This window comes from Pongo abelii, chromosome 21 (assembly GCF_028885655.2).
Source record: "Pongo abelii isolate AG06213 chromosome 21, NHGRI_mPonAbe1-v2.0_pri, whole genome shotgun sequence".
Lineage (NCBI taxonomy): Eukaryota > Metazoa > Chordata > Mammalia > Primates > Hominidae > Pongo > Pongo abelii.
In genome coordinates this window covers 64,242,909-64,270,526 of record NC_072006.2, presented here as the reverse complement: position 1 = coordinate 64,270,526, position 27,618 = coordinate 64,242,909, and the positions used below count along the sequence as shown (strand labels likewise).

The following is a 27,618-nucleotide window of genomic DNA, read 5'->3' as shown; positions in this document are numbered from 1 at the left end:
AGTAGACCAGCAGCTGCATTCTCGGGGGAAACGTGGACCTGGGAAGGGACTAAAGGTACTGTTTTAAGTGATAATGTCTTTGGAGTTTTCTCAAAGATGAAAGGCATTTTTAAGTACACTGATCTTTGTATACACAGTATATTAATGTACTTACAAAGATAGAACCTCAATATGCTGACATAGCACAGGATCAAGATGTTGTGGCTAAGCTAGTTTAGCTGCAAGCAAACAAGAAGCTACTTAACTAGGTTGATCCTTGTTGAAATTGTTTTCTAGACTTTTTATTTTACTCTCTTCCTTTAAAAATTGAATCTAAATTTCATTGATTTGGGGCTTTAAAAGATTAGAGCCTTCTCTCAACTGATTGTCTTTGAATATCAGTAATGATCACAGAATTCTGTAGATATCTGTAGACCTGTTAGAATGCAGTATCTTCATGAAAGAAGTTGTTTTAAAATGAATCACTAATAACAGCTTGATTTTTTTTTCCATTTTATTTGATGGTTTTACAGTGAAAATGTGAAATCTAAGTGTGATTTTTTTTTCCTTGGCTATAGCTAGAAGAGGAGCTTCTTAATATACGCAGAGAACTGATGTCAGTATTCATGTCTCATGAAAGAAATGCCAATGTGTGAAATCTAGTTTTTATCAACATACTTTATTTAATTATTCTTCTGTGTATAACTGAGGAAATAAAAATAGTCCTACAAAGAGAAAAATATACATGTCACCGAAGCAAGTGTACCCTTTATAGGAACCCTCAAATTCAAAAAAATGTCTTTTAATGGATGAGAAAGAACCACTGTAACATGAGTCCAAGCCCAGAAGACTTCTGTCTATACAATATTATTTTTTAATTTTGGAGATAAAAGCTTTAAGAAACTTTTAGTTAATTATACTCATAAAATGAGTTTCTTTAATAAATTAAATTTTATAGTGTAAAATGTATTATTACATAAAATGTTTTTGAATCAATGCAGTTTGGGGTTGAATATAATTAAAATATGTTTAATAGCTTAGAATTCAACTAATAAAAATTTAGCCACACTTACAAAGGGGAGGAAGTCCCTAATTAATTTAAAATGTATAACTGAGTAGTAGATCAGTACTTTCAGCACACTGTTGGAAACATTTATTCAGATATGGCTCTAATGTATTAGGAAGCACTAAATGGCCTAAAAAAGCTACTACATTGCCTAAATATGTTAATTCAATATAGAAGTCCTATTTCATAAGCAGGCTGTTTGACAAATACTTTTAATCTAGTAGTCATTGTAATATATTGCTAGATTAATTTATAAAAATGAGTATACATTTGATTTGCTTTTAATGAAGTTGAAATAAATGCTTATGTCACTTGAATAAATATAAATCATTATATTCCTATTTTGTGAACATTGGGTATCTGAAGAAGGATATTTATTTGATCCAAAGTATAATACTAAGTAGCCTTACTATCCCTTGTCTATTTAATGGTAGCAGAGTATTATTCAAAAATAATACCAGTAATTAAACAGTGGGAAAACTGGCTTCTTAAAACCCCTCTCATTTTGGTCAGCTTTATGCAATTATTAGCATCAGCTAAGATTTATTGATAGGGTAGTGGGGTTGCTATTTTAAGAGAGTGACAGCTGTTATAATATTAAATACCACTCAGGACTTGTAAATCCATGTTGCCCTGTGAGAGTAATTCCATCATGTCTTATCACCCTGTTTACCTCATCGTCAGCCAAATTTCTAAGACTCCTAAATCATACCTCATACTTGATTTCAATACTGTACTATATGTGTAATCCATCCCAGGTTCTTTATTCTTTCCACCTCTTCTAAAATCCTGTCATCACCAGCAGTTGTGCCCCTCTAAATCTCAATTTCCAACATTCTTATCACTCCAGCCTATCTTTCCAACTTGCTTTGTATAGTAGTGTCAGGCTATTATTCCTGTTACCTTCTTGTCTGTCCTTCCTTCCTTACCCATTCTAGATGCCAGAGTTCAAAATAATACTCTCTTGCCCTTTCTCTTCCTGTCAACCTTATCCCCTAATTCTTAGCTGAAATTCTACCAATTGAACAGCGCAGGAGAAAATAATACAATCAGGCTTTAAACATAATGGCCACGTACTTCAAATGGGCACTCAACATTGCTCAACAATCCTTACTCTGCTCTCTTTAATTGGCTTTACCACATTTCCAGAGTATTATTGCATATAAATACCTCTTTCCTTGATTCTTTACCTTTGAGCTGATTGTCTAACCTCATAATTTTCTCATCTTCACCCTAAAATCTGTTTCCTTCATCAAGACCAGCATTTTCTGATTTTCAGTCCAATAGCAGATTTATTTTAAGAACAATCACCCTACTAGTGCTTTGAATCCCATTATCTTTGATTTTCCTCTCCTGATTTTTATAGTCCATGTTAATTAAATAAGTAAACAAATAGGCCTTCCATTGACATCAAGTTCTCCTGAAACCACTGCCCTACCCATGTAATTATCCATTCACTTTTACAGAGAATATATCAGAATAATCTTCTCAGGTTACTATCTCAACTTCTTTGCTTCCTTCCCTCAATGCAGCTTTGCCCCTACTATTTCATCAAAACTACTTTTATCAAAATCAACAGTCATTTAAGTAAAAACAGATTAGATTTGGCAACATAGCCTGTCAGTGGCATTTCACGCTTAAAATCCTCTGCTGGCATGTATTTGCTACTCTTCTGTGTCTTTTCCTTGGGTTCATTCCTAGTCTCTTTCTTTTCCTCAGTCAGTACTTTCACCTTAAGTAATTTCATCTAGTCCCATATAATAACTTTCTGTGTTGATGATCTCAAATTTATAAACATTCTGACCTTCACTTTGGACATCAGAACATTATAAATACTGCTGTATTGACATTTCTAATAAGAATCTCAGCTCTCAAAACAACTTGATTTGTCTCCCTTACCATTCTTTCTCTTCATCAAAGAAAAAGTAAACTTTGTCTTCCTATCTCAATAAAGTTACTTTTAACTACCCAACTATTCAAACCAAAACCTAACAGTAATTCCTGAATTATTTTCCTTTTAGCCAAACAGTAAATTGATCAATTCCTATAGATTTTACTGCCAAAATATGACCCACATCTGAATACTTTCTGCCACTTCCATTGTCTCTGTGACAATGTCAATATCATTTCTCACACAGACAATTTCAACGGCCTCTTAAAATGGCTTTTCAGCATTTATACTTTCCCTTCCACACTTTTTTCACTTAGCAGCCAACATTGTCTTGCTAAAGCATAAATCATACCATGTCACTCCCTTACCTAAAACTCTCCAGTGATACACACTCTTAACCAGTGGGTCAAGGGACAACTCATAAGGGAAATCAGAAAATACTTTGACAAATGAAAATGCAACATACCAAAACATGTGATCCGTTGAAAGCAGTGCTCGGAGGGATATTTATAGCTGTAAGCACCTACAATAAACAGTAAGAAAGGTATCAAATTCAATAACCTTACTTTATACCTTAAAGAACTAGAAAAATTTAAAGCTGTCAGAATCGATGAAATAATGAACTAGATCAGAGATAAACAGAATAGAAAAGCAACACAGAAAATCAATAAAAACAAAATTTGGTCCTCTGAAAAGATCAAGAAAATAAACCTTTAGCAGACTGACTAAGATAAACAGAAGACTCAAATTACTAATGTGAGAAATGAAAGTTAGGGACATTGACTACTGAAATTTCGGAAATAAAAAGGATTCTAGGAGAATACTATGAATAATTATATGTCAATAAATTAGTTAACCTAGATGACATCGATAAATTCCTAAAAACACAAATTACCAACACACTCAAGAAATAAAAAATATCAACAGATCTGTAACATGTAAAGAGGTTGAATTAGTAATCGAAAACCTCCCAACAAAGAATTCTAGCATTTAAATAATGCCAGTTCTTTTTTAATGTTTTCAAATTTATTTATGTTTTAGAGACAGAGTCTCACTCTGTCACCCAGGCTGAAGTACGGTGGTCTGATCTTAGCTCACTGTAACCTCAAACTCCTGGGCTCAAGTGATCTTCCTGCCTCAGCCTCCTAAGTAAGCTTAGGACTCTAGGCATGTGCCACTATGCTCGGCTATTTAATATTTTGTAGAGAATGGGGTCTTGCTGTGTATCCCATGCTGGCCCCGAACTCCTGGCCTCAAGTAGTCCTCCTGCCTTGGCTTCCCAAATCACTGGAATTACAGGCATGAGTCACCATGCCCAGCCCAGTCCTTCTTAAACTCTTCCAGAAAACAAGAGGAGAGAACATTCCGAACCACACAATGGCGTCATTACACACTAATATTCTTTATGAATATAGATGCACAAACCCTCAACAAAATAGCAAACCAAATCCAGCTTCACATTAAAAGCATTCCATACCATGACCAAATTGATTTATCCCAGCCAAGCATGGGTGGCTCAACATAGGAAAATGAATGTAATATACCATATCAATAGAATGAGGGAAGAAAAAGAAATAGCTGATGCACAAAAAGCATTTGACAGAATCCAATACCCTTTTATAATAACACTCAAAAAACTGGAAGTAGAAGGAAAATTCCAAAACATGATAAAGAGTATGTATGAAAGCCCTATAGCTTACATAATACTCAATGAGGAAAGACTAAAAGCCCCCCCTGCCCTGCCAAGACCAGGAATAAGACAGGAATGCCTGCTTTCACTGCTCGTATTCAATATTGTACTAGAAGTTGTAGCTAGATCTAGAAATTATGCAAGAAAAAGATATCCAAGTGGGAATGGGAGAAACAAAACTATTTCTCCTTACAGGTGATTTGATGTTATGTCTAAGCAATCCTGCAGAGTCAAGAAAATCATTAGAAGCTAATACAAATTCAGCAAAGTTGCAAGATACAAGATCAACAGAAAAATCAGTTGTATTTCTATATAATAGAAATTAACAATACAAAAATGAAATTAAGAAAACAATGTCCTTTACAATAGCATCAAAAAGATTAAAATTCTTAGGAATAAATTTAACCAAGGGAGGTATAAGACTGAAAACTACAAAACATTGTTGCAAGAAATTAAAGATGGCCTAAATAAGTGGAAAGGTAATCCATGGTCATGGATTGGAAGATTTGATATGTTAAAATGGCAATACTCCCTGAAACAGACAACAGATGTAATACAATCCATATCAAAATCCTAATGGCCTTCTTGCAGAAATGGAAAAGCTAACCCTAAAAATCATATGAAAATGGAAGAGACCCAGCATAACCAAAAAACTCTTTAATGAATAAAGTTGGAGAACTCATACTTCCCAAATTCAAATTTTATGACAAACCTAAATTATTGAAATCATGTGGTACTAGCATAATGATAGACATATAGACCAATAGAATGTAATTGTGTGTCTAGAAATAAATCCACCCATCTATGGTCACCTGAGTTTCATCAAGGGTATAAGACCATTCCATGGGGTAAAGTATAGTTTCTTAAATTGTTCTGGGACAACTGGACAAACACATGCAATATAATGAGGATGGAACCTTACTTCATATCATATACAAAAATTGATGGATTAGAGACCTAAATGTAAGAGCTAAAACTCTGAAACTCAAAATGCAGGAGTCAATCTTTATGACCTTGGATCTGGCAGTGGATTCTTAAATATGATACAGATACAAGCAATGGAAGAAACATTAGATAAATTGGACTGTAGCACAATTCAAAACTTTTGTGCATCAAAGGACACTCCCAAAAAGTGGAAAGACACCCTACAGAATGGGAGAAAATATTTGCAAATTATATCTGCGAGAGTCTACTATTCAAAATATATAAAGAAGTGTTACAACCAAACAAAACACAACCCAAATACAAATGGCCAAAGGACTTCAATAAGCATTTCTTCAGAGAAGACCTACAAATGGCCAGTAAGCACACACAAAGATATTCAGCATGATTAGTCATTAGGGAAATGTAAATCAATACCATAATGAAATGCCACTTTATACCCACTTGATACCTAGAATCAAAAAAACAATAAATTTTGGTGAGGGCGTGGAGAAATTGGAACTCTTGGACATTTCTGGGGCAGTGTAAAAGAATTCAGCCACAGTGGAAAACAGTTTGGTGGTTCCTCAAAAAGTTAAATGTAAGAGTTACCATATGACCCAGCAATTCTATTAGGTATATGCCAAAAATAATTTGTATTAGTCTGCTTTGGCGTTGTTGTAAAGAAATACCTGATACAACATAATTTATACATAATAGATGCTTAATTGGCTTGTGGTTCTACAGGCTTTATGGGAAGCATGGTGCTGACATCTGCTTACCTTCAAGGAAGGCCTCACCAAGCTTATCATGGGGGAAGGTGAAGAGGAAGCAGGCATGTTATATGGTGAAAGCAAGAGAAGAGAGCCAGGGAGGGAGAGAGAGAGAGGAGGAAGTGCCACACGCTTTTAAATGACCAGATCTCGTGAGAGCTCACTTACTATTATGAAGACAGCATCAAGTCATGAGGGATCAGCCCCTAGGACCCAAACACCTCCCACCAGGCCCTACTTCCCACATTTGGGATGATAATTCAGCATGAGATTTGGTGGGGACAAATATTCAAACTACATCATTCTACCACTGGCCCCTCCCAAATCTCATATCCATCTCACATGGCAGTATACAACCATGCCTTTCCAAGAGTTGCCCAAAGTCTTAACTCATTCCAGCATTAACTCAAAAGTCCCAAGTCTAAAATCTCATCTGAGACAAGGTAAATAAATCCCTTCCACCCATGAACCTGTAACATCAAAGGCAGGTTACTTACTTCCAACATACAATGAGGGTATAGGCATTGGGTAAATATTCCCATTCCAAAAGGGAGAAATCAGCCAAAAGAAAGGGGCAACAGGCACCGTGCAAGTCCCAAACCCAGCAGGGTAGTCATTAAATCTTAAAGCTCTAAAATAATCCTTAACTCCATGTCCCACTTCTCATACATCTGAAATCTAGGTGGAGGGTGCCAAGCCTCATTCACTCTTGCACTCTATGCACCTGTAGGTTTAACACCACGTGGAAACCACCAAGGCTTATGGTGACTTGTGCTCTCCAGAGTGGTGGCATAAGCAGTATCTGGGGCCCTTTGAGCTGAGGCTGGAGCTGGAGTCAGGGATGTAAGGAGCAGTGTCCTGAGGCTGCACAGGACATGGGCCCTGGGCCTGGCCTACAAACCATTCTTCCATCCTAGGCCTCTGGGCCCCTTGTGCTAGGGGCTGCAATGAAAGTTCTCTGAAATGCCTTCGAGGCCTTTTCCCCATTGTCTTGATAGTAGCACTTGGTTCCCTTTTAGTTATGCCAGTATCTCTAGTAGGTGGTTGCTCCACAGCCTGCTTGAATTCCTCTCACAAAATAGCTTTTTCTTTCTCTGCCACACAGCCAGGCTGTGAATTTTCAAAACTTTTACTCTCCATTTTCTGTTTAAATATAATTTCCAATGTTGAGTCATTTCTTTGTTCCCATATGGGAGCATAGGCTGTTAGAAGCAGCCATGCCACTTCTCGAACACTTTGCTGCTTAGAAATTTCTTCGACCAGATACCTTAGGTCATCATTCTCAAGCCCAAACTTCCACAGATCCCTAAGGCATGAACAGAATGCATCCAGCATAAAATGTGTGACCTTTGCTCCAGTTCCTTGTAAGTTCCTCATTTCCATCTGAGACCTCTTCAACCGAGGCTTCACTGTCCATATCACTATCAGCATTGTGGTCACAACCGCTTAACCAATCTCTAAGAAGCTGCAAGCTTTCCGTTATCTTTTTTTTTTTTATTATTATACTTTAAGTTTTAGGGTACATGTGCACAACGTGCAGGTTAGTTACATATGTATACATGTGCCATGTTGGTGTACTGCACCCATTAACTCGTCATTTAACATTAGGTATATCTCCTAATGCTATCCCTCCCCCTTCCCCCACCCCACAACAGGCTCCAGTGTGTGATGTTCCCCTTCCTGTGTCCATGTGTTCTCATTGTTCAATTCCAACCTATGAGTGAGAACATGCAGTGTTTGGTTTTTTGTCCTTGTGATAGTTTGCTCAGAATGATGGTTTCCAGCTTCATCCATGTCCCTACAAAGGACATGAACTCATCATTTTTTATGGCTGCATAGTATTCCATGGTGTATATGTGCCACATTTTCTTAATCCAGTCTATCATTGTTGGACATTTGGCTTGGTTCCAAGTCTTTGCTATTGTGAATAGTGCTGCAATAAACATATGTGTGCATGTGTCTTTATAGCAGCATGATTTATAATCCTTTGGGTATATACCCAGTAATGGCATTGCTGGGTCAAATGGTATTTTTAGTTCTAGATCCCTGAGGAATCGCCACACTGACTTCCATAATGGTTGAACTAGTTTACAGTCCCACCAACAGTGTAAAAGTGTTTCTATTTCTCCACATCCTCACCAGCACCTATTGTTTCCTGACTTTTTAATGAACGCCATTCTAACTGATGTGAGATGGTATCTCATTGTGGTTTTGATTTGCGTTTCTCTGATGGCCAGTGATGATGAGCATTTTTTCATGTGTCTTTTGGCTGCATAAATGTCTTCTTTTGAGAAGGGTCTGTTCATATCCTTCGCCCACTTTTTGATGGGGTGGTTTGTTTTTTCTTGTAAATTTGTTTGAGTTCATTGTAGATTCTGGATATTAGCCCTTTGTCAGATGAGTAGATTGCAAAAATTTTCTCCCATTTTGTAGGTTGCCTGTTCACTCTGATGGTAGTTTCTTTTGCTGTGCAGAAGCTCTTTAGTTTAATTAGATCCCATTTGTCAATTTTGGCTTTTGTTGCCATTGCTTTTGGTGTTTTAGACATGAAGTCCTTGCCCATGCCTATGTCCTGAATGGTATTGCCTGGGTTTTCTTCTAGGGTTTTTATGGTTTTAGGTCTAACATTTAAGTCTTTAATCCATCTTGAATTAATTTTTGTATAAGATATAAGGAAGGGATCCAGTTTCAGCTTTCTATATATGGCTAGCCAGTTTTCCAAGCACCATTTATTAAATAGGGAATCGTTTCCCCATTTCTTGTTTTTGTCAGGTTTGTCAAAGATCAGATGGTTGTAGATATGTGGCATTATTTCTGAGGGTTCTGTTCTGTTCCGTTGGTCTATATCTCTGTTTTGGTACCAGTACCATGCTGTTTTGGTTACTGTAGCCTTGTAGTATAGTTTGAAGTCAGGTAGCGTGATGCCTCCAGCTTTGTTCTTTTGGCTTAGGATTGACTTGGCAATGTGGGCTCTTTTTCAAGTGGGCTTCATCCCTGGGATGCAAGGCTGGTTCAACATATGCAAATCAATAAACGTAATCCAGCATATAAACAGAACAAATGACAAAAACCATATGATTATCTCAATAGATGCAGAAAAGGCCTTTGACAAGATTCTATGACAAACCCACAGCCAATATCATACTGAATGGGCAAAAACTGGAAGCATTCCCTTCAAAAACTGGCACAAGACAGGGATGCCCTCTCTCACCACTCCTATTCAACATAGTGTTGGAAGTTCTGGCCAGAGCAATCAGGCAGGAGAAGGAAATAAAGGGTATTCAATTAGGAAAAGAGGAAGTCAAATTGTCCCTGTTTGCAGATGACATGATTGCATATCTAGAAAACCCCATTGTCTCAGCCCAAAATCCCCTTAAGCTGATAGGCAACTTCAGCAAAGTCTCAGGATACAAAATAAGTGTGCAAAAATCACAAGCATTCTTATACACCAGTAACAGACAAACAGAGAGCCAAATCATGAGTGAACTCCCATTCACAATTGCTTCAAAGAGAATAAAAAATACCTAGGAATCCAACTTACAAGGGACGTGAACTACCTCTTCAAGGAGAACTACAAACCACTGCTCAATGAAATAAAAGAGGATACAAACAAATGGAAGAACATTCCATGCTCATGGGTAGCAAGAATCAATATCATGAAAACAGCCATACTGCCCAAGGTAATTTATAGATTCAATGCCATCCCCATCAAGCTACCAATGACTTTCTTCACAGAATTGGAAAAAACTACTTTAAAGTTCATATGGATCCCTTATCTTTCTTTCTTCTTCTGAGCCCTCCTCACTCTTCTAATCTCTTAACCAGTTCCAAACCTGCTTCCACATTTTCAGGTACCTTTATAGCAATGTCCCACTCCTCAGTACCAACTTTCTGTATTAGTCCATTCTTACATTGATACAAAGAAATATCTGAGACTGGGTAATTTAGAAATAAAAGAGATTTAATTGGCTCACAGTTCTGCAGGCTTTACAGGAAGCATGGTGCTGGCACCTGTTTGGCTTCTAGGGAGGCCTCAGGAAGCTTATAATCATGGTGGAAGGTAAAGAGAAAGCAGGCAAGTCACATGGCAAAAGCAGGAGCAAGCAAGAGAGTGAGTTGCAGGGGCAGGTGCCACACAGTTTTAAATGACCAGATCTTGTGAGAACTCACTATTGTGAAGACAGCACCAAGCCATGAGGGATCCACTCCCGTGACCCAGACAAATCCCACCAGGCTCCACCTCCAGCACTGGGTATTACAATTCAACATGAGATTTGGGCAGGGACAAGTATCTAAAATATAGCAGAATTGAAAACAGATTGAACAAACACTTGGATGAGAATGTTCACAGCAATACTGTTCACAATAGTCAAAAGGTGGAAACAACCCAAATGGCTGTCAACTGATGATGAATAAACAAAATGTGGTATATATCCATACAGTGTAATATTATTCAGCTATAAAAGGAAAAGAGTATATAGTCATGCTACAATGTGGATGAACCTCAAAAACATTCTAAGTGAAAGAATGAGACACACAGGTCATATATTTTAGGATTTCATTTATATGAAATGCCCAGAATAGGTAAATCCACAGGGACAGAAAGCAGATTAGTGGTTGCCAGGGGATGAGGGAAAGGAAGAATGGGGAGTGACTGCTTAAAAGTTATGTTGTGATGAAATGTTTTGGAATTAGATAGATAGAGGTGGTAGTTACATAACATTGTGAATGTACTAAATGCCACAGAATTATACTACTTTAAATGCCTTATTTTATTAATCTGCATTTCATCTGAATTATTAAAACTTATTAAAACCCAGCCTTTATATCATGGCCTAGAAGGCCCCACATGAGCTGACCTCTGCCTCTCTTTACCCTTATTTTGTACTCCTTTCCCCCTTGCTGAGTATGCCTCAAGCATTACTTGAACAATCTCACTTTTTTCTAAATCTTTGGTTTTGAGATTCCATTTTCCTGGAAACTCTTGCTGTTTTTCACGTGTCCATTTAAGTGGTAATTCTTTAGAGAGCACTTCCCTCACCATCCAATTAATGTTACTATTTCTGTCTATCATATAGCAGTTTTTGGTATCTGAAATTTCTTTATTTCTGCCTTGCCTCCACAAACTCCACTCCTGTAAATTCTGTGGGGATAGGAAACTTGTGTGTCTTACTCATCACAATTTTCAGAAGCTAAAAGAGTGTCTGGAAAAGTAGGCTTACAACAACGTGAATGAACAAACTAATGAATACGGCAGTTTTAAGTAGGAATTTACTAAGTTCAAAGAGAACTAATGTGTCTCCTAAAATTCAAGTCCTATATGGTGTCAGCATTTTCATTGTAATTGATAAAGTATTAACCAGCCATTTGAACATCTATTATATGATATGCACTGAGCTCAAGTCTAGATACAGAAATGAGTAATAAATGAACCCTCCCATGGTGTTACAGCTCTTTTAGAATATGTCTAGCAGGTTTTTCAGTTTTCACCAGAATGTCCATCTCAAAACAGAGATGAACTCCCTACTTAAAAATGAGGATATGTGTGCTTTTAATGTCAAGCAGAATCATACAGATTTCCATTTCATTGGACCCTTAGAGGAATTGTATAGGCAAATCAAATGTACATAGACTTCATTGTTAAGACAATGTATTTGTAATGGTTAGCTTTAGTTTTTCTATTTAAAATAAAGGCACATGAAAATATTCTGAATTGACGTCTACAGGAGAACAACATTTTAGGAATACAAATGTGTTGAGTGAAATCAATATGTTGTACCATCTTGAGCTTTAGATAATATACTTTTAGCTTATGCTGTGATAGCAACAATTTTAAATAAAAGGAACTTGGAGGAGTGGAAGTCACACTAATGAAACACTCGCCTTTAATAATGATGAGGCTTTATTTACCTAATTTGATGTACATTTTGTATAAGTCAAATACAAAGACAATTGGGTTTATAATGAGTATTGAAATTTGGAATAGATTTGAAGTTAAAAGGTTTTAAGCTTATTTAAAAACAATTTAGCTATTTGACTTCTATGTAATTCATTTCTAAAATGTTCTATTATATGTTTATTTAAATTTTTTAAGTTCAGAGCAAGATCTAGCAAAGTTTGTCCTGAAGGGCTATACAGAAAATGTTGTAGGCTTTGTGGGCCAGAAGGCAAATTTCAGAGTATCATGTCGGTGCTTATTATAATCATTTCAATTGTAACCGTTTAAATATATAAAAACCATTCTTAGCTTACTGGCCACTAAAAGGGCAGGGGCTGGCCAGATTTGGTCTGTGGGCTGTAGTTTGCAGACTTCAAGTTCGGAAGGGAAATCTTCTAGATCAGAACTCTCTGTTCTTTATTATAAAATTTTTCCTTAGTTTATCTTACTGTTTCACAGAAATCGTGATTTAAATCAATTTTGCATAGCAGAGGCTAATGAGTATATTAATTAATATAGCTAAAATTCTTGATTGTTCTATTTTAAACATATTAAAAATAAATGATCATTGTAGCTAATGACTTAAATTTCTTACCTGGATTGTAATCTAACACCCTGGTGTAGGTTTACCGCGTGTCCTCAACCAAATAGAGCTGTAAGGTGGTAACTGTCCCAGAAGTACACATGGAAAAGGACATGGAAGAGAAGAAATTTTACGTTAGTATAGCTAGGCAGAAACCTAAATACTAAATTCTACAGCCATTACTATAGTGATCTCACTGCCACCAAATCGTAGTATCATGGATGGCCAACACCAACTTAAAAGGCCAGCAGATCCTTTAAATGAATAATAGATGGAGTGGTTTTCATACAGCATTTAATTCAACATGAAATTTGTAGTCTACAGTGACAAATTCTGCCAACTCTGAGTTCAGTGCCTAGTGTGGAGCTTCACAGTTGCTGGAGTTAGTTCTTTAACCATTCTGTTACCACCTATTAACAGTTAAACCGGATACAGTTAGTGTATAAGTTTCTTATCTAATTAAAACCTAAAGTATGGAAGAATCATATATGCTATGAATAAACAAGTAGAATTTTGAGCAAAATAAAATACCAGCAAATAGTATCAACAAACAAATCTAACTTGGAATGTAAAACTTGAAGCAAGATGATAGGTGGTTCTGGAGATTGTGCTTTCTGCCACATCAGGTGTCACCATTATAATTAAGAAGTAGGCTATCTGGAAGGCAGAGAATGGACTGGTGGTGTGGACCAGTCTTTTAGGGAACACACCTGAATTGTAGTAATACATTCAGTGTATGTATTTTTGAGAAGGGATAATAAACTGCATTTAGAAAGGAATAATACACATATACAACATGTCTGCAACTTGAAACATTAAATTATTGTCATATGTATCATATATCCAGATTTCTTTCCTCCCATTGCTTAGTAAGAAAACTGAATTTTTAGAATTTCCCCATTTATATCTTTAAGATTTACAGTTAAGATTAAAAACTTGGAAAAGGTTTTTTAAGAAAATTTGTATTACTTTAAAAATACTGCTCTATTTTCATAGAACTATGGAACTGCTAACCAGTACTTTCTGTTGTTCATTCTAACACACATTTTTTGTTTGAATATGAACTCGTAGTATGCTCCTAGTATCATCACTGTAAATAAATTTGCAGCTAAATAAGCAAATGGGATTTATAGAAATCTACTTTTTGAAAATATTTTTCATATATTCAGTTTCATATGTTCACTTGCTTACGAATATCTTCTGAGATGTTTTCATATGAAAAACAGAGAAAAAGGTCTCTGGAAAAAACTAGACAAATGGGTATTGGAAGCATATAGTAATAGCAGTTTTAATAGTACAACTAGGATTTTGCATTTCCGAGCTTGAATTTGTTGTTGAAGGACTGTAGATACATAGCTAAAAACTTTGACTTCACTTCCAATGTATAATAAATGTAGGCCTGTAATTACCATATCTTTCCACAAGGTGGATGTCTTGATGTTAGGTTCTTCCTCCCCGCTCCCACCACCATTTCAATTGTCAAAAAATTACTTAGGTGATTTCAAAGTCTCTTTATTTTATTTTTATATTTTTTGAGACAGGGTCTTGCTCTGTCGCCCCGGTTGGAGTGCAGTGGTGCAATCACGGCTCACTACGGCCTTAACCTCCCAGGCTCAAGCGATCCTGCCACCTCAGCCTCCCTAGTAGCTGGGACTACAGGCGCATACCACCATGCCCAGCTAATTTTTTGTTTGTTTTGTAGAGATGGGGTTTCGCTATGTTGCCCAGGCTGGTGTCGAACTCCTGGACTCAAGCAATCCACTCATCTCGGCCTCCCAAAATGCTGGGATTATAGGCATGAGCCACCATGCCCAGCCCCCTTTAAATTCTTTTAGAAATACTTTTTACAAAGTCATATAATGTGGTATTTCCTCTATTACATTAGCTTAAAAGTTACTAGATGTTTCTAGAAGATATTTAATTTCCTCTCACTAAATTACTAACATGCTTGTAAAAATGTTTTGAACTCCTTAAAAACAGAACTTATGATTTAAATATTCATGGTTGCTTTAATAATTTTTTCTGAAAATAGGGGCAAATGATTTGTAAATTTATTGCATAAAAACCTCATGATTGAATACTAGTAATGAAGAATTCTGATAATTCATATATACTGTTATTCAGTAGGACAAATAGTTTTTTCTAAATCTGTTGGCTGTTAAGTATATAAACTTTCTCTTCAAATTATAAACATATGCAAATGCGTGTACATATACATGTATGTCATCAGTGTAATATGACTTGTGAATTGCTTTTTAATTTTATTCCTCTAACTTGATAGTTGTGATGTGCAGGTGGAGAGTAAATATACTTGATTCAATTTTAGTTGATCTCTTAACCCTTATACTACCTGATAAGAACATGAAATATGTAAGTATAGTTTAGAGTAATAGTTTGTGCATAATAAAAACACAATGGTAGAAGTTAGATACTATTGCCACAAATTTTGATTAAAGTGAAAATGTCTGCTGGTTTTAGGATATCTTAGAACCTTTGAGTCTGAACCAGTCCAAACGCTCCTTTGGTTATCCTGCACTTTACCTTTTCAGTTTTATTATCCACTAGTTATGGGACTTGGGGAAAAAACTAAATATATGTCCCGTCTAACCAGGTCATTTCTAACCATAGGATCTGCCTGGTTCTTTTGTTAAGCAGTACTGATCTTTTGTACTTTGGGGCCCAAGGTGGTTTCTAAACAGTAGCACCTTTTCCTTTTCTTTGTTTCATAGTAAATATATTAATATTTCTATGTGAGGGAAATTGAAATCTTAGTTTTACATAACTTGGGCTTCCATTAATATTTTAAATTGAATACTAAATACAGAGAGCTTCTAATATGTTGCTTAAAATAGAAAAGAGGTAAAGTTTTGGCTACAAATAATGGGTTATGAATAACAAAATATATAATGTATATATATCAAATCCTTTAAATTTAACTGACTTCTAATTAGAAAGGATTTAGATACATTTCACAAACAAATTGAGGCTCAGAGAAGTCAACTGATTTACAGAAGGTTACAGAGCAGCTAAGAGGTAGAGCTGGAATTTTTCTACCATAACAATTTCTTATTAAAAAAAAAACTATAATTCAATGAATAGTGTGTTTTGCTAGTCTCTGGGACTGATCATAAGTCACTTTGGACAAAGTGCTAACATAAAGACTTGGCAGTTTCTGTGGGCGTCTGACCCAGTAGCAGTCTTAAGTAGAAAAGGAAAAATAGTGGAAAGCAATGAGGTAGCATATGTGGCAAGAAGTCATAGAGGACACTCAGCTGCTCCAGGTGCTACCTGGCAACCATATCAGTAGCTAACATTTATTGGATTCCCAGAACATCCTCAGCAATGTGCCAGCACTTTAGCTACTTTATCTTATTTAGATACTACAGCAATGTTGTGTGAGAGAGATATGAACATACTATAGAGAAAACAAGTAACTTGTTGACTAGCACAGAGCTTGGATTTGTGCACAAGTTCTGCAAGCTCTGAAAGTCATGCTCCAAGTTACTGTGCTTCCTGCCTCACCAGTATACCAGGAGGGAAGAGGAGGGAAGGCTCACCTCTGTAAGGACACTTATTTGAAAGCCAATTAAAAATATTTTTCAGGGAACATTTATTGTTTGTTAGTTTCCCCCTTTGTGCCAAGATTTTCACCTTCGTGCTGGGGTAAATTTCCTTTCTTTAACAGTGTTTGCAGAGGTGAGCTTAAAAATACTCTAAAGAGGCATACTTTTCATTTTGATACAATTTTTCAACAAATTATTGCTTATTTCTTGGTTAAACGCACTCAATTTGATTTTCTAAGGCACAAACCACATATATAAACAAAATTTACCAAACACATAAAAAGTTGGAATTCTCATTCAAGTGTTTGGATTTTGATGGTTCAAAAGTAAAAATTGACTTGTTTCACAGATCCCTGTTCTAAAGTACCACTCATCCCAACCGCAAGAAAATGTAAAGCCTGGGTTAATTTCCTGCAATAAGTAGTCATTTAATTAAAGAACAAAATTAACAGGAATCAAAATGTTGCAGCTGTATTTTTTGTTAGACATTATATAAAAAAGGAAAAGTATAATACAGTAAATCATTTTGTATAACATGAACTTAAAGGTTTTCAAATTAATTATGATCAGGATAAAAATGTCTTTTGAACATAATACTGAATGACACTGTCACATGTCCCTCATGTCAGAGGCCTGGGAGTGGTGAGCCTGCACATGCACGTTGCCCGTCCTCCATTACACTGCAGAACTGTAAAACAAGGTTGAAAGGCAAACAACAGTTTTCTTCTGATAGAGTTATGTTGGGTCTTAACTGACCCCAACAGTTCACACTCCTCAGACACCAAAGAAGGAAGGAAGTGTGTCCTCTGGTTACTCCTCTTGCAGGTAAGTGTGGTCAAGATTGCACCTGTGTGTGTGATCCTGCTCTTCTCACAAACACAGCAGGTAGTCTTGAGCTGAACTTCAGGAAAGTTCCCTGATGAATGTTCAGTGTTGGTATCAAAAAATTAAACACAAATTCTTCTCAGAAGAAAATCTCTATGGCCTGTGGAATCTAGAGATTATAAAAAAGACAAAGAATTTAAGGTTATACATTTCTAGCAGTTAAAATAGCCAAAAACCTTAGACAAATAAATTTGCTGCTATTAAAAAGCTTCTCAGAAGTCCCATATGTAAAACATGAGGATGGAGCTACTCTGGTTAAAATAGGGTAGAGTCTCAGAGGGCTCCCCACTCTCAGGCCCCTGTTATATTATATGCTGAATTCTTAGGACTACCTAGAACTTAGTTTTGAAACTGTGAGTTAAGCCCTTGAAGTACACAGAAAGGCCAGGGCTTTGCTAAATCAGTAGAAATAATGAATTTGTTAATAAATTATTGAAAATTATAGTAGAGTTATGACTTTGTAGAGTAATATGTTCATAGTAATTTTAAAACACAAAATCTCATAACTAAAAATACTGACTCTTAAATTGATATGAATTGTTAAAACGTGGTATAAAGATCTTAAAATTATTTCCTTATGTTCAAGTATTAGAGTCATTATTTTAGAAAGCTATCAACTTAGGACAATAAATATCTTTACTAAACATTTAATAATGTATAACTGGAAAATGTACAAAATTGAGATTGCAATATATAGAATATGTAGTCATTGTATTTAAGACAGAATGAACATTAAATGTAATTGTGCATGATTTACTGGAACTGTTTTTCCTAAACATTCATGTGACCTATTCCTTCCCAAAAGTATGTTAGTCATGGCACGGAACCTTAAAAAACAAACTCTTTGCATAATTTTTTCCTATTCATCCAACTTTCCCTTCCCCTTGATATATTCACCCTAAAACCATTGGTTAAGGTGGAATTCCATTGTACTTAGTTTCTGTTCTATAGCCACATTAATCTTACAGAGTAAATCTTTCAGATAACAATTGCAGTGGCCACTTTGTAACAAACAGAAAACTGAAACTATTATTTTAGTTTAAGGCAGTATCTATATGCAGGATTTCCTTTCTCTTTGTATGTGGGCCTTGAGCATCTTCAGATAAAAGAGAAGACAAAGCAACTGATACAGTTGAAGGCTTGTTGCATCACAGTCATCTGCTTTAGAATCAGAGATGTTTGAGAACTTCACATAATTACTACTGGTCATGGCAAAGAAGTGGGGGGAAATACTGAAAAAATATGCAGTTCAGTAAGTAAAGAAAGTTAAATCTTTTCCCAACTTTGTCATCACCAAGAAGCCCAGTGTCATCCCTTGCATATGGTAGCATAGACAGAGAATATATTCATCTTAATGGGAAAAGTCTTGATTATGGAAGAATCAGCCAATATATTCCCAATGGAACATAAACTCCACGAAGATGGGAGCCTCCTTTATCATATTCACTATTGCATTCTCAGCACTTACTCAAATATTTGCTGAGGAAACAAATACTCAGCTTTAGGAGAACACTGGCTGTGTTAAAGATGTGACTAATAATTTAAGATAGGAAAAAGTAAATGTGAAGGTGGGGAAATCTATAAGTATAAATAGGTGAGTTTTATAAATTGGAGGAATTCTGAATATTAGAGGGGAATTAAATACACAGAAAAATTACTTTCATTGCTTTGAGGCTTATTTTTGTTAAATATGCATTAACTACTTAAATAAACCAATATTGTTACCATACATATCACCTTTCACCAAGTCCTAAAGGAAATAATGGGAGCAGGCAGCATTCTTACTTGAGGTACATTCTGTTTGTTCAATAGAGTTCTTTGGAAAAATGCTGAATTTGTATAGCTTGATACATGGTTTGTGGCGGGGCGGGGGGGAGGCGGTGTGTGTTTCAAAAATAAATCAGTACCATGAAATTCACAGAAACAAATCTGACCTTGTCAAGTGCTTGCTTGATGCATGTACCTCCATTTCATTACTTTTGTACTCATTTAATTCTTTACGAATTGCTGCCTGAAATTTAAAAACAAGACATTGTTTTACAGGATATTAAAAAATCAGGAAATTAGCATCATGTTTATAAATTAACCATTCCTAATACTTGACTCTATTATGTAATATACAGAAAAAAATAAACAATTTTTTGGTTCACCATTAAAACTGCCATACTCATTATTATAGTCCTACCAAGCTAGTATGTAGCTAATATTCTGGAAGTCTTTGTAAAAATTTTATTGATACATAATATTTGTACATATATACAGGGTACATGTGATATTTTGTTATATGCATAGACTGTGTGATGATCAAGTATTTGGGATGTCCACCTCAAGTATTTATCATTTCTGTGTTGGGAACATTTTAAGTCCTCTCTTCTAGCTGTTTTGAAATATACACGACATAGTTGTTAACTGTAGTCACCCTACTCTGCTATAGAACATTAGAACTTATTCCTTCTATCTAATTGTATGTTACTACCCGTTAACCAACCTCTCTTTCTCTCCCCAAACCCTGCCACCCTTCCCAGCCTTTGGTGTCTATCATTCTACTGTCTACCTCCATGACATCAACTTTTTTGATCCCACACGAGTGAGAACATGCGATATTTGTTTTTCTGTGCCTGGCTTATTTCATTTAACATAGTAACATCCAGTTCCATACATGTTGTCAAAAATGACTGGATTTTCTTAAGGTGGAATATTCCATTTTGTGTGGGTATGTATACACACTGGATTCACATATACTACATTTTGTTTATCCATTAATCTATTGATGGACACTTAGATGATTTTGTATCTTGGCTATTGTTAATAATGCCACAGTGAACAGGGGAGTACAGATATCTCTTCAATGTACTGATTTGATTTCCTTTGCATATATACCTAGAAGTGGCATTTCTGGATCATATAGTTTTTAAAAAATATTTTGAGGAGTCTCCATACTTTTTTCCATAATGGCTGCATTAATTTACGTTCCCGTCAACAGTATATAAAAGTTCACTTTTCTCCTAATCCTTTCCAGCATGCTTTTATTTTTTTAATAACTATTCTAACTGGAATAAGATGATGTCTCATTGTGGTTTTGATTTGCATTTCCCTGTTGATTAATGATGTTGAGCATTTTTTCATATACCTGTTGGCGATTTGTATGTCATCTTTTGAGAAATGTCTATTCATGTCTTTTGTCTACTTTATAATGGGATTTTTTTTTTTTTACTGTTATTTGAGTTCCTTGTATATTCTGGATATTAGTCCCTTTTTGGATGAATAGTTTGCAGATATTAATATTTTCTCATATTCCCTGTTGTTTCTTTACTCTGTTGATTTGTTGTGTAGAAGCTTTGTAGTTTAATATAGTCTCATTTGTTTATTTTGGTTGTTATCTGTGCTTTTGAGGTCTTAGCCGTAAAATGTTTGCCTAGACCAATGTCCTGGACTGTTTCTTCTGTGTTTTCTTTTAGTGGTTTTATAGTTTGGGGTCTTACATTTAAGTCTTTATTCTTCAAGTTGATTTTTGTATATGGTAAGAATAGGGGTGCAGTTTCATTCTTTTGCCATATGGATATCCAATTTTCCCAGCACCATTTATTGAAGAGTGTCCTTTCCCCAGTTTATGTTCTTGGCACCTTTGTCAAAAATCAGTTGGCTGTAAATAAGTGAATTTTTTCTGGGTTTTCTATTCTTTTCCATTGGTCTATGTGTCTTTTATACCAATATTATGCTGGCAGTATAACGTTATGAAGTTAGTGTGATGCCTCCAGTTTTGTTTTTTTGCTAAGGATTAGTTTGGCTATTCAGGTTCTTTTTGGATTTCGCATGAATTTTAGGATGGCTTTTACTATTTTTGTGAAAAATGACATTGGTATTTTGTTAGGGATTGCATTGAGTCTGTAGATTGCTTTGGGCAGTATGGTCATTTTAGCAGTATTAGTCCTTTCTATCCATGAGCATGAGATATCTTTCCATTTGTGTGTGGCCTCTTCAATTTCTTTCATCATTGTTTTGTAGTTCTCCTTGTAGAGGTCTTTCACCTCCTTGGTTAAATTCATTTTCAGGTATTTTTGGTACCTATTTTAAATAAGATTGTCTTCTTGATTTCTTTCTCAGCTAGTCCATTATTAGTTTATAGAAATGCTACTAATTTTTGTATGATTTTGTATCCTACGACTTTAGTGAATTTATCAGATCTAAGTTTTTTGGTGGAGTCTTTAGGTTTCTCTAGGTGTAAGATTATGTTGTCTGTAAAGAGGGATAACTTGACTTCCTCTTTTCCAGTTTGGATGCCCTTTCTGTCTGTTGCTCGATTGCTCTGGCTAGGACTAGTATTATGTAAGTCTTCCATTCATTAATTTGCTGAACTGTAGTGGGAAGACAGCCCTTCCCCCAACCCCATTCACTCCATACCTAAACAGACCAAGCACATGCTTAGGGCACTAATGAAACAGGAACACCAAGATAATAAACTTCAGCTTTCAGTGAACTTGGAATTTTATAATCTGAGATAATCTAGAAATAAGCCTTTCTAACTTCAGCATACATTAATATTTTGGCTTCCCCAGGCCCACTTGCATCAGGTACTTCTTTCTCAGATAAACACTCGAGGGACCCGATGAGACTGAAAACATCAAACATAGCCTCTGGGACAAGTGAAGTGTTTAAGAACTTTAGGGATATATTATTCTCATACTCAAACACATCCGCAGACTACCAAAGATACTTCTCCTCATATCACTGTGATCCTCTGAGCACATCAGTCACAAAGAACCAGGCAAGTTAGTCCAACATGTTCGCATTTCTCCAAGTTGATGCAATATCTGTGTACATACTTATACTCGGCATATGAAGAATGAAGAACAATTAGCAAATTCCTTGCCTGAATGTATAATTTTTCTCTTCCTAAAGGCTTTAAGTCTTCTGAAAATTAATAGAAGCAAGAAGGTGACAAAACTCTATGGACACTCTTGGGCTTAAATCCTGCCAGTCAAGTGTTTGATCACAGACAGGAACTTACCCTCTTTGTGCTCAGCAAATGTCATGCAGAGACCCTATGACCTACTACACCTCCTTGTGTTCTTCCTGCCTCTCTAGCTGTTCAGTTCAGACTCCTTAGGAGGTTCTCAGAGATACCTCAAACTGCACAAGTCCAGGGAGAGAATCTAGAACCTCTTCTATACTGTAGAGGCTTTCTTGAATGCCTCTTTGTCCCCACTGTAGCTCTTTTTGTTTAAACTTGTCAGTTGATCTCTTATGGCAGCCTTGCCCACCTTTGATTTATCCCTTATACCAAGGTTTCTCAATTTTCACAGTCTTGACATTTGGGACTAGATAATCCTTTGTTGTGGGGGCTGTTATGTGCATTGTAAGATGCTTAGCAGCATCCCTGGCCTCTACCAGTAGATGCCAGTAGCATCCCGAGTTGTGACAATCAAAAATGTCTCTAGACATTGCCAAATGTCCCTCGGGGCAAAACTGTCACCTAGCTGAGAACCACTTCTCAATCTGACCCTGAATTATCTTTGAGAAACCAATATTTACTGCAGTATACCCTTAAATAGTTGAGGGCTCCCATTGTCTATGAATAAACTCCCTGGCATGACATATTTTGCCCTTATTATATCACCCAACACCCCCCACCAGCACAGGCAGTTATGTACCTTATCTGCTGCTGACAGTCTCGTCCAGGGTTTGTCTGCCCTCCTGTCATAGTCCTGCGCTTTTGCTACTTCCACGTAATCACTGAATCGTATCAGAATTTTTCTGTCTCTTAATTCATCAACGGTGGGTCTCTGATTAAGCTAAAATTAAAGATCATCATAGTTAAGTATCACATGCCAAACTAGCTTTTTTGAAGTACTCTGAACAAACAGCACTTCTCTAAAAAAAAAAAAAAAACTGAAACTGGAAAATATAACCCAAATACAAGCAATCTCTAATGTGAAGGGCTGAAATTATATACTGTACTCTTAAATCACAATCCCCCTTCCTCCAACATATTTTATCAGAAGGAGTCGCACCCCCAGTAGTACATAGCACCAGCTCAAGGAATGGTTAGTGAATTAACTTAGATTTTATGGCATCACTGGCTTCAGATACAATTAGATAAGCTTTTTTAAAGTACTAATAAAGTTATTGTATGTCCAGCTTAGGGAGGATATTCTGTTAATTTCAAGAGAATTATTATGGAGCAGCACAACGAAGAAGGGGAATCCAGAACACTTGAATTTAGAAATGGTCAAGGCTTTAAAAGTAGATTAAGGTTTATAGAGTTGCTACCTGTATTGGCCATAGTAAATATTAACTATTTGAGTCACAGATAACAAACCTTTGAGTCTAATAAAGCTTTCTGCAACTGAAGAACTTCTAGACATATTGGAGGTGAACAAAAACGATGAGTGTAAAATGTGACTAAAACACTGATACCCAGGTATGCTTTTCCTAGACACTGTGAATTAAGAAAATGCCAATCAACTTCTGGCTTCCACCTGAACATAAGTAAAAAATGTCATGTGCATTGTGCACCTCTCCAAGTGCTACTGTGCTAGGGAAGGACTTCGTCCACAGAGAACGTCAGAGGGAGTTAATTCATTGTTGCTGAGCAAATATCCTGATTTAACTGATGCCATGTTGTCCAGGAAAACGTTATTCATGACCACAGAGTGATACCTAGCATTACCCATCCCACGTGCTACCGAAGCAGCTGTTCTCTAGACCACCTTTTATTACTCAGCCAATAAAATGCTTATACTACCTTTCTTGTCAATCTTTGCTTGATTTCTCTTCTTTCTTCCTGCTCTGTCTGATCATTCCTTTCTGTGAAAGATTAAAATAGGAAAAAAAAATAACAAAGAGAAACAGGTTGAAACGTTCTTCTCTTTAGCAGGGAAGTGTACCCAAGATATCCGTATTTCTGGGAGCTGAAGGTAAGATATTAAGGAGACCTTTTTCCATATCACTCTTGGTGTTTTTTTCCCACTTTGTCAGTCACTGCTCAGGAGATCATGGTCTCATTACACAGAAATACTTGTACTAAGCAAAGCTTTGCTGTCATCCCAACCTGTTCTCCTCAGCCCTTCTGTGCATTAGAAACAACCACAGATAATGGCTGCTGTTTAAGGAAGTAGACACCTCTGTGTCTGTCTTTCTCACTGATTTTCTTTCTCCCAAAATATCTTTATATTTACATCTAGCACTTAGTCTACTACAGCTTTTTTTATGTGGCATCTAAGTAAATAAATGTATATGTACATTTCAATATAAATAGCACTGCCACTAATTTTTTTCCTTAATAAGCGTACAGACTTTTTAACCAACAGAAAACATGGAACACCTTCTTCAGCTCCTGGGCAGTGTATGCTTGCCTGGAATTTATATGTTCAGACTATATTTCAAATCTTAACACATCTATGAACCTCGCTGACTCTCCACTGCTGAAGCGTGAACACTGTTATATGACAGTGCCTTTTAAAGGAGCCCAAGTCCCTCAGCAAAATTAGCTTTGCTTGGTAAGTTGTGACTATTAACATTCAAGCTGTGCTCGCACCTACACTTGGAAGCTAAAAATAGACCAAAGTGCTGAGATATAGTATAAAATGTAAGCTTCCCCCGGGATACAAGATAATGGCTGTCCTATTTCTGGTATTCTCTGTTGCTAAATAAAGCCTTATGTCCCTGACCTGAACATAGCTCCATTCCTAGGAAAGAGATTTCAACAATCAGCACTCCTAGAAACACTGGTAGGTTTTGGTAAGGGAAATCCTGCCACTTGCAATTAACACAATTTCACATTATCTGCCTTTATGTAAAAGATGCATTTCAAATATTTATACATTTTTGGGATTGGTTATATGAGAGTTTAATATATTGTGCTTTCCAGTAATTTTTTTTAAAGTGAGTCATCTTGGATTAGGGTGTTTTAGAAAAGGTAATGAAATCCTGTTTCTGCTCAATTCTTTATACAAGTGAGAAACCAGAAGAAACCATACTTTTAAGGTATCATCAGAAAGCTGATACAATTAGAGAAACATTGTGAAAGTGTCCAGATAAGGCAAGCCATGAGGGATTTACGTGACGTAAAATATTCAGATTTCTTTAAAATAGGCCATGGGCAACTCCCAAGTGCAGCTTCCATGTGAAAAGATTGAAACAAAGTCAGATCTTTTTTTTTTTTTTAATCCTGAAAAATGCCATAATTACTATGAAGGTCACCAGCAGGGTCTTTGGAGAATTGATCTTTGAAAGTTCCTGTCAGAGTGCTTATTTGTGCCAGGCGCTCTGTTGGAGACCTCCTCCAAGAAGTCCTCCCTGTTAGCCTAAGCCCACAGACCTCCCCTTCTGAGCTCCCCTTAGTGATATGTTTGCGGATTTCTTATTTCCAGACCCAGAACACCCTGTGCATTATACAAAGCAAGGGACCCATAATCAGGGACTGCTATACCCGTATTTTCTGGAAATAGCTCCAGCAGCTTGGACAGTTAGTTATACATGAGTCTTCCATGAATATCCAGAAATGTATTACTGCTTTTGATGCAGTAGTTAAGAAGATGGGCAATGGAGTTAGGCAGACCTGGGGTTGAACTCTAGTGCTATCCTTTTCCCAATATTCATTTGTTAAAAAGTGCAAACCCACAAATATGTTGCAATGATTAAATGAGGGAATATATACCAAGTACTGAATACAGTCCCTGGCACAGATTGGGCATAATAAAGAATTACCATCACCATATAAAGGGGCCCCTGCTCTTCTGCTTTTCTATCCATGTTATACTGATATGGGCAGAGTTTTGAGTGCTCCTCAGATATGATTGCAGTTAGTCATGAGTTCCCCCTTGAAGCAAATACAAAAGTGATATTCTAAGAATTGATTATAAGAAGAAAATACAATATAGTATGAGTGCTTGAAGTCCTGTGTATCAAGAGCCTATGAGTATGATGTTTCATACTAGGCTATATATAGTTACCCTATTCTCATCTCCACAGAACAAAAGTAAAACCAAACATCCACCACAAACCTAGCAGTAAAATTCTCAGGTCCTCCCACTCAGGACACTAGAGAGGGCTTCTGAGGTAAGGACAAACCTACATTCACTGATGAAGGCACAGTGTTTATGGAGGGATTGCCATGGCCACCGCAGAGGAAACCCATCTTCCCTTTTGTGCACTGAAGGTTAGGGCAGTCAGTTTCAGTTATGCACTTGCTAGCTCCCTATTCACCAAAGATAGTTCTGTTTCTAAGGCTCTGATATTTATTTCCAAAGAATAACACAATTAGAAGTACTTGCTCATGGGAAGACCTGGTTGCCCACAATAGGAAGGAAGAGGCTGCTACTGAAAGAAGACATGGTTCCTGGGTTAAAAGTCTGGGCTGTAGTACTCTCTTCCTGTTGCTGACAGCAGGCTACTTGGAATGTGGTGCTTCCTGTGTCTTGAACTTGCCTGGTTCAAGTCTTGACTGCTACTTTTAGTAGCATCTGCAACTTATAAGCTTTATAAATAAGTAACTTAATTTTTAAAAATTCAAATATTTGGCAACTGAAACAGCTTGACTTTTCTGTCTGCCTACTTAATTAAGCATGTTATCAATGAAGAGCTTTTCTTTAAATCCTCGGAGATGGTATAGTTAACATAGAACAGTAGTCACTATATCTTAAGTTTAAAAAGTAAAATGAAGAAGTCTTTATCTGAGGGTTATTTTCAACAATCTATAAAGGAGGGGACTGTTTTAGGCAGTTAATGAAGGCATTGAGGCAAAGAAAGGAGGGAGGAATCAATTCAAGTTAAGTACCCAGACCAACAAGGGGCTCTGCGGTATTTTCTGACAGAAAGTCAGCTTGGTACCATTATAACTTCATAAAAAGATGTTCACAAATAAGAAAACAAACTCAGAGAAAGCCTGCAGTGTTCATCACATAAAGAGAAAAAAAGTCCTTTAAAAATCCAAGCCATTAGAAGACACTTTCTGTAGAAAATGTTTTGAAAACTGAAAATGACTAGATAAAGAACTATCGGAGAAACACTTTTTCAAGAGGTTTGGCCACCCCTAAATCACTGACTTTATGGAATATTTAGTGGAATATAGTGCCCTAGCGCATGCAGGTTACTCATGAACACCTATGCGCAGCATATGCTATAATTGTCCAGCTAACGGGAAATGCAAGGGGGCACAAGGCTGGGAGCGACACAGGGTCCTGGAACCTCAAAGTCCTGAGCCATAGGAAAGCTTCCCATGGCTTCACTGTTTCCCTGAGCTGACTGCTTTATTCCTCCCAAGTGTAACAGGCAAGGGGCGTGTCCTTCTCTAGTGTGTTCATGCGGTTCATGCTTTGTGATTTCTGT

General features: G+C 36.5%; 2 protein-coding genes, 1 long non-coding RNA gene and 1 other non-coding gene across 9 annotated transcripts in view; 2 read left to right on the top strand and 2 right to left on the bottom strand.

Annotated features, from left to right (window-relative positions):
* Positions 1-1,827, top strand: part of SYCP2 (synaptonemal complex protein 2) — a 59,093-nt gene extending 57,266 nt beyond the window's left edge. The window contains exon 43 of one of the 2 annotated variants that reach the window (XM_024238859.3): positions 558-1,827. In XM_024238859.3, the coding sequence (XP_024094627.2) occupies positions 558-635 (78 nt within the window). In that variant the 3' untranslated portion in view covers positions 636-1,827. The remainder of the gene's footprint in view (positions 1-557) is intronic. The other variant, XM_054541909.2, reaches the window with a different exon arrangement.
* Positions 1-12,270, bottom strand: part of LOC129052168 (uncharacterized) — a 33,606-nt gene extending 21,336 nt beyond the window's left edge. Inside the window, exons 1-2 of the long non-coding RNA XR_008517059.1 lie at positions 10,491-12,270; positions 3,403-3,459 (exon numbers count right to left, since the gene is read on the bottom strand). This is a non-coding gene — a long non-coding RNA (uncharacterized LOC129052168). The remainder of the gene's footprint in view (positions 1-3,402; positions 3,460-10,490) is intronic.
* On the top strand, positions 11,761-11,822 carry LOC112130396 (U7 small nuclear RNA). Its single transcript, XR_002912668.1, has one exon. It is a non-coding gene; the product is annotated as a U7 small nuclear RNA (small nuclear RNA).
* A 4,537-nt stretch (positions 12,271-16,807) lies between the features above and the next one.
* Positions 16,808-27,618, bottom strand: part of PHACTR3 (phosphatase and actin regulator 3) — a 274,833-nt gene continuing 264,022 nt past the window's right edge. For 4 of the 5 annotated variants that reach the window (XM_009233778.3, XM_063720437.1, XM_024238522.2 and 1 more), the window contains 4 exons: positions 24,035-24,096; positions 22,941-23,081; positions 19,224-19,300; positions 16,808-17,398 (listed from right to left, as the gene is read on the bottom strand). In XM_009233778.3, coding sequence (XP_009232053.2) covers positions 17,383-17,398; positions 19,224-19,300; positions 22,941-23,081; positions 24,035-24,096 — 296 coding nt within the window. In that variant the 3' untranslated portion in view covers positions 16,808-17,382. 5 annotated transcript variants of the gene reach the window in all.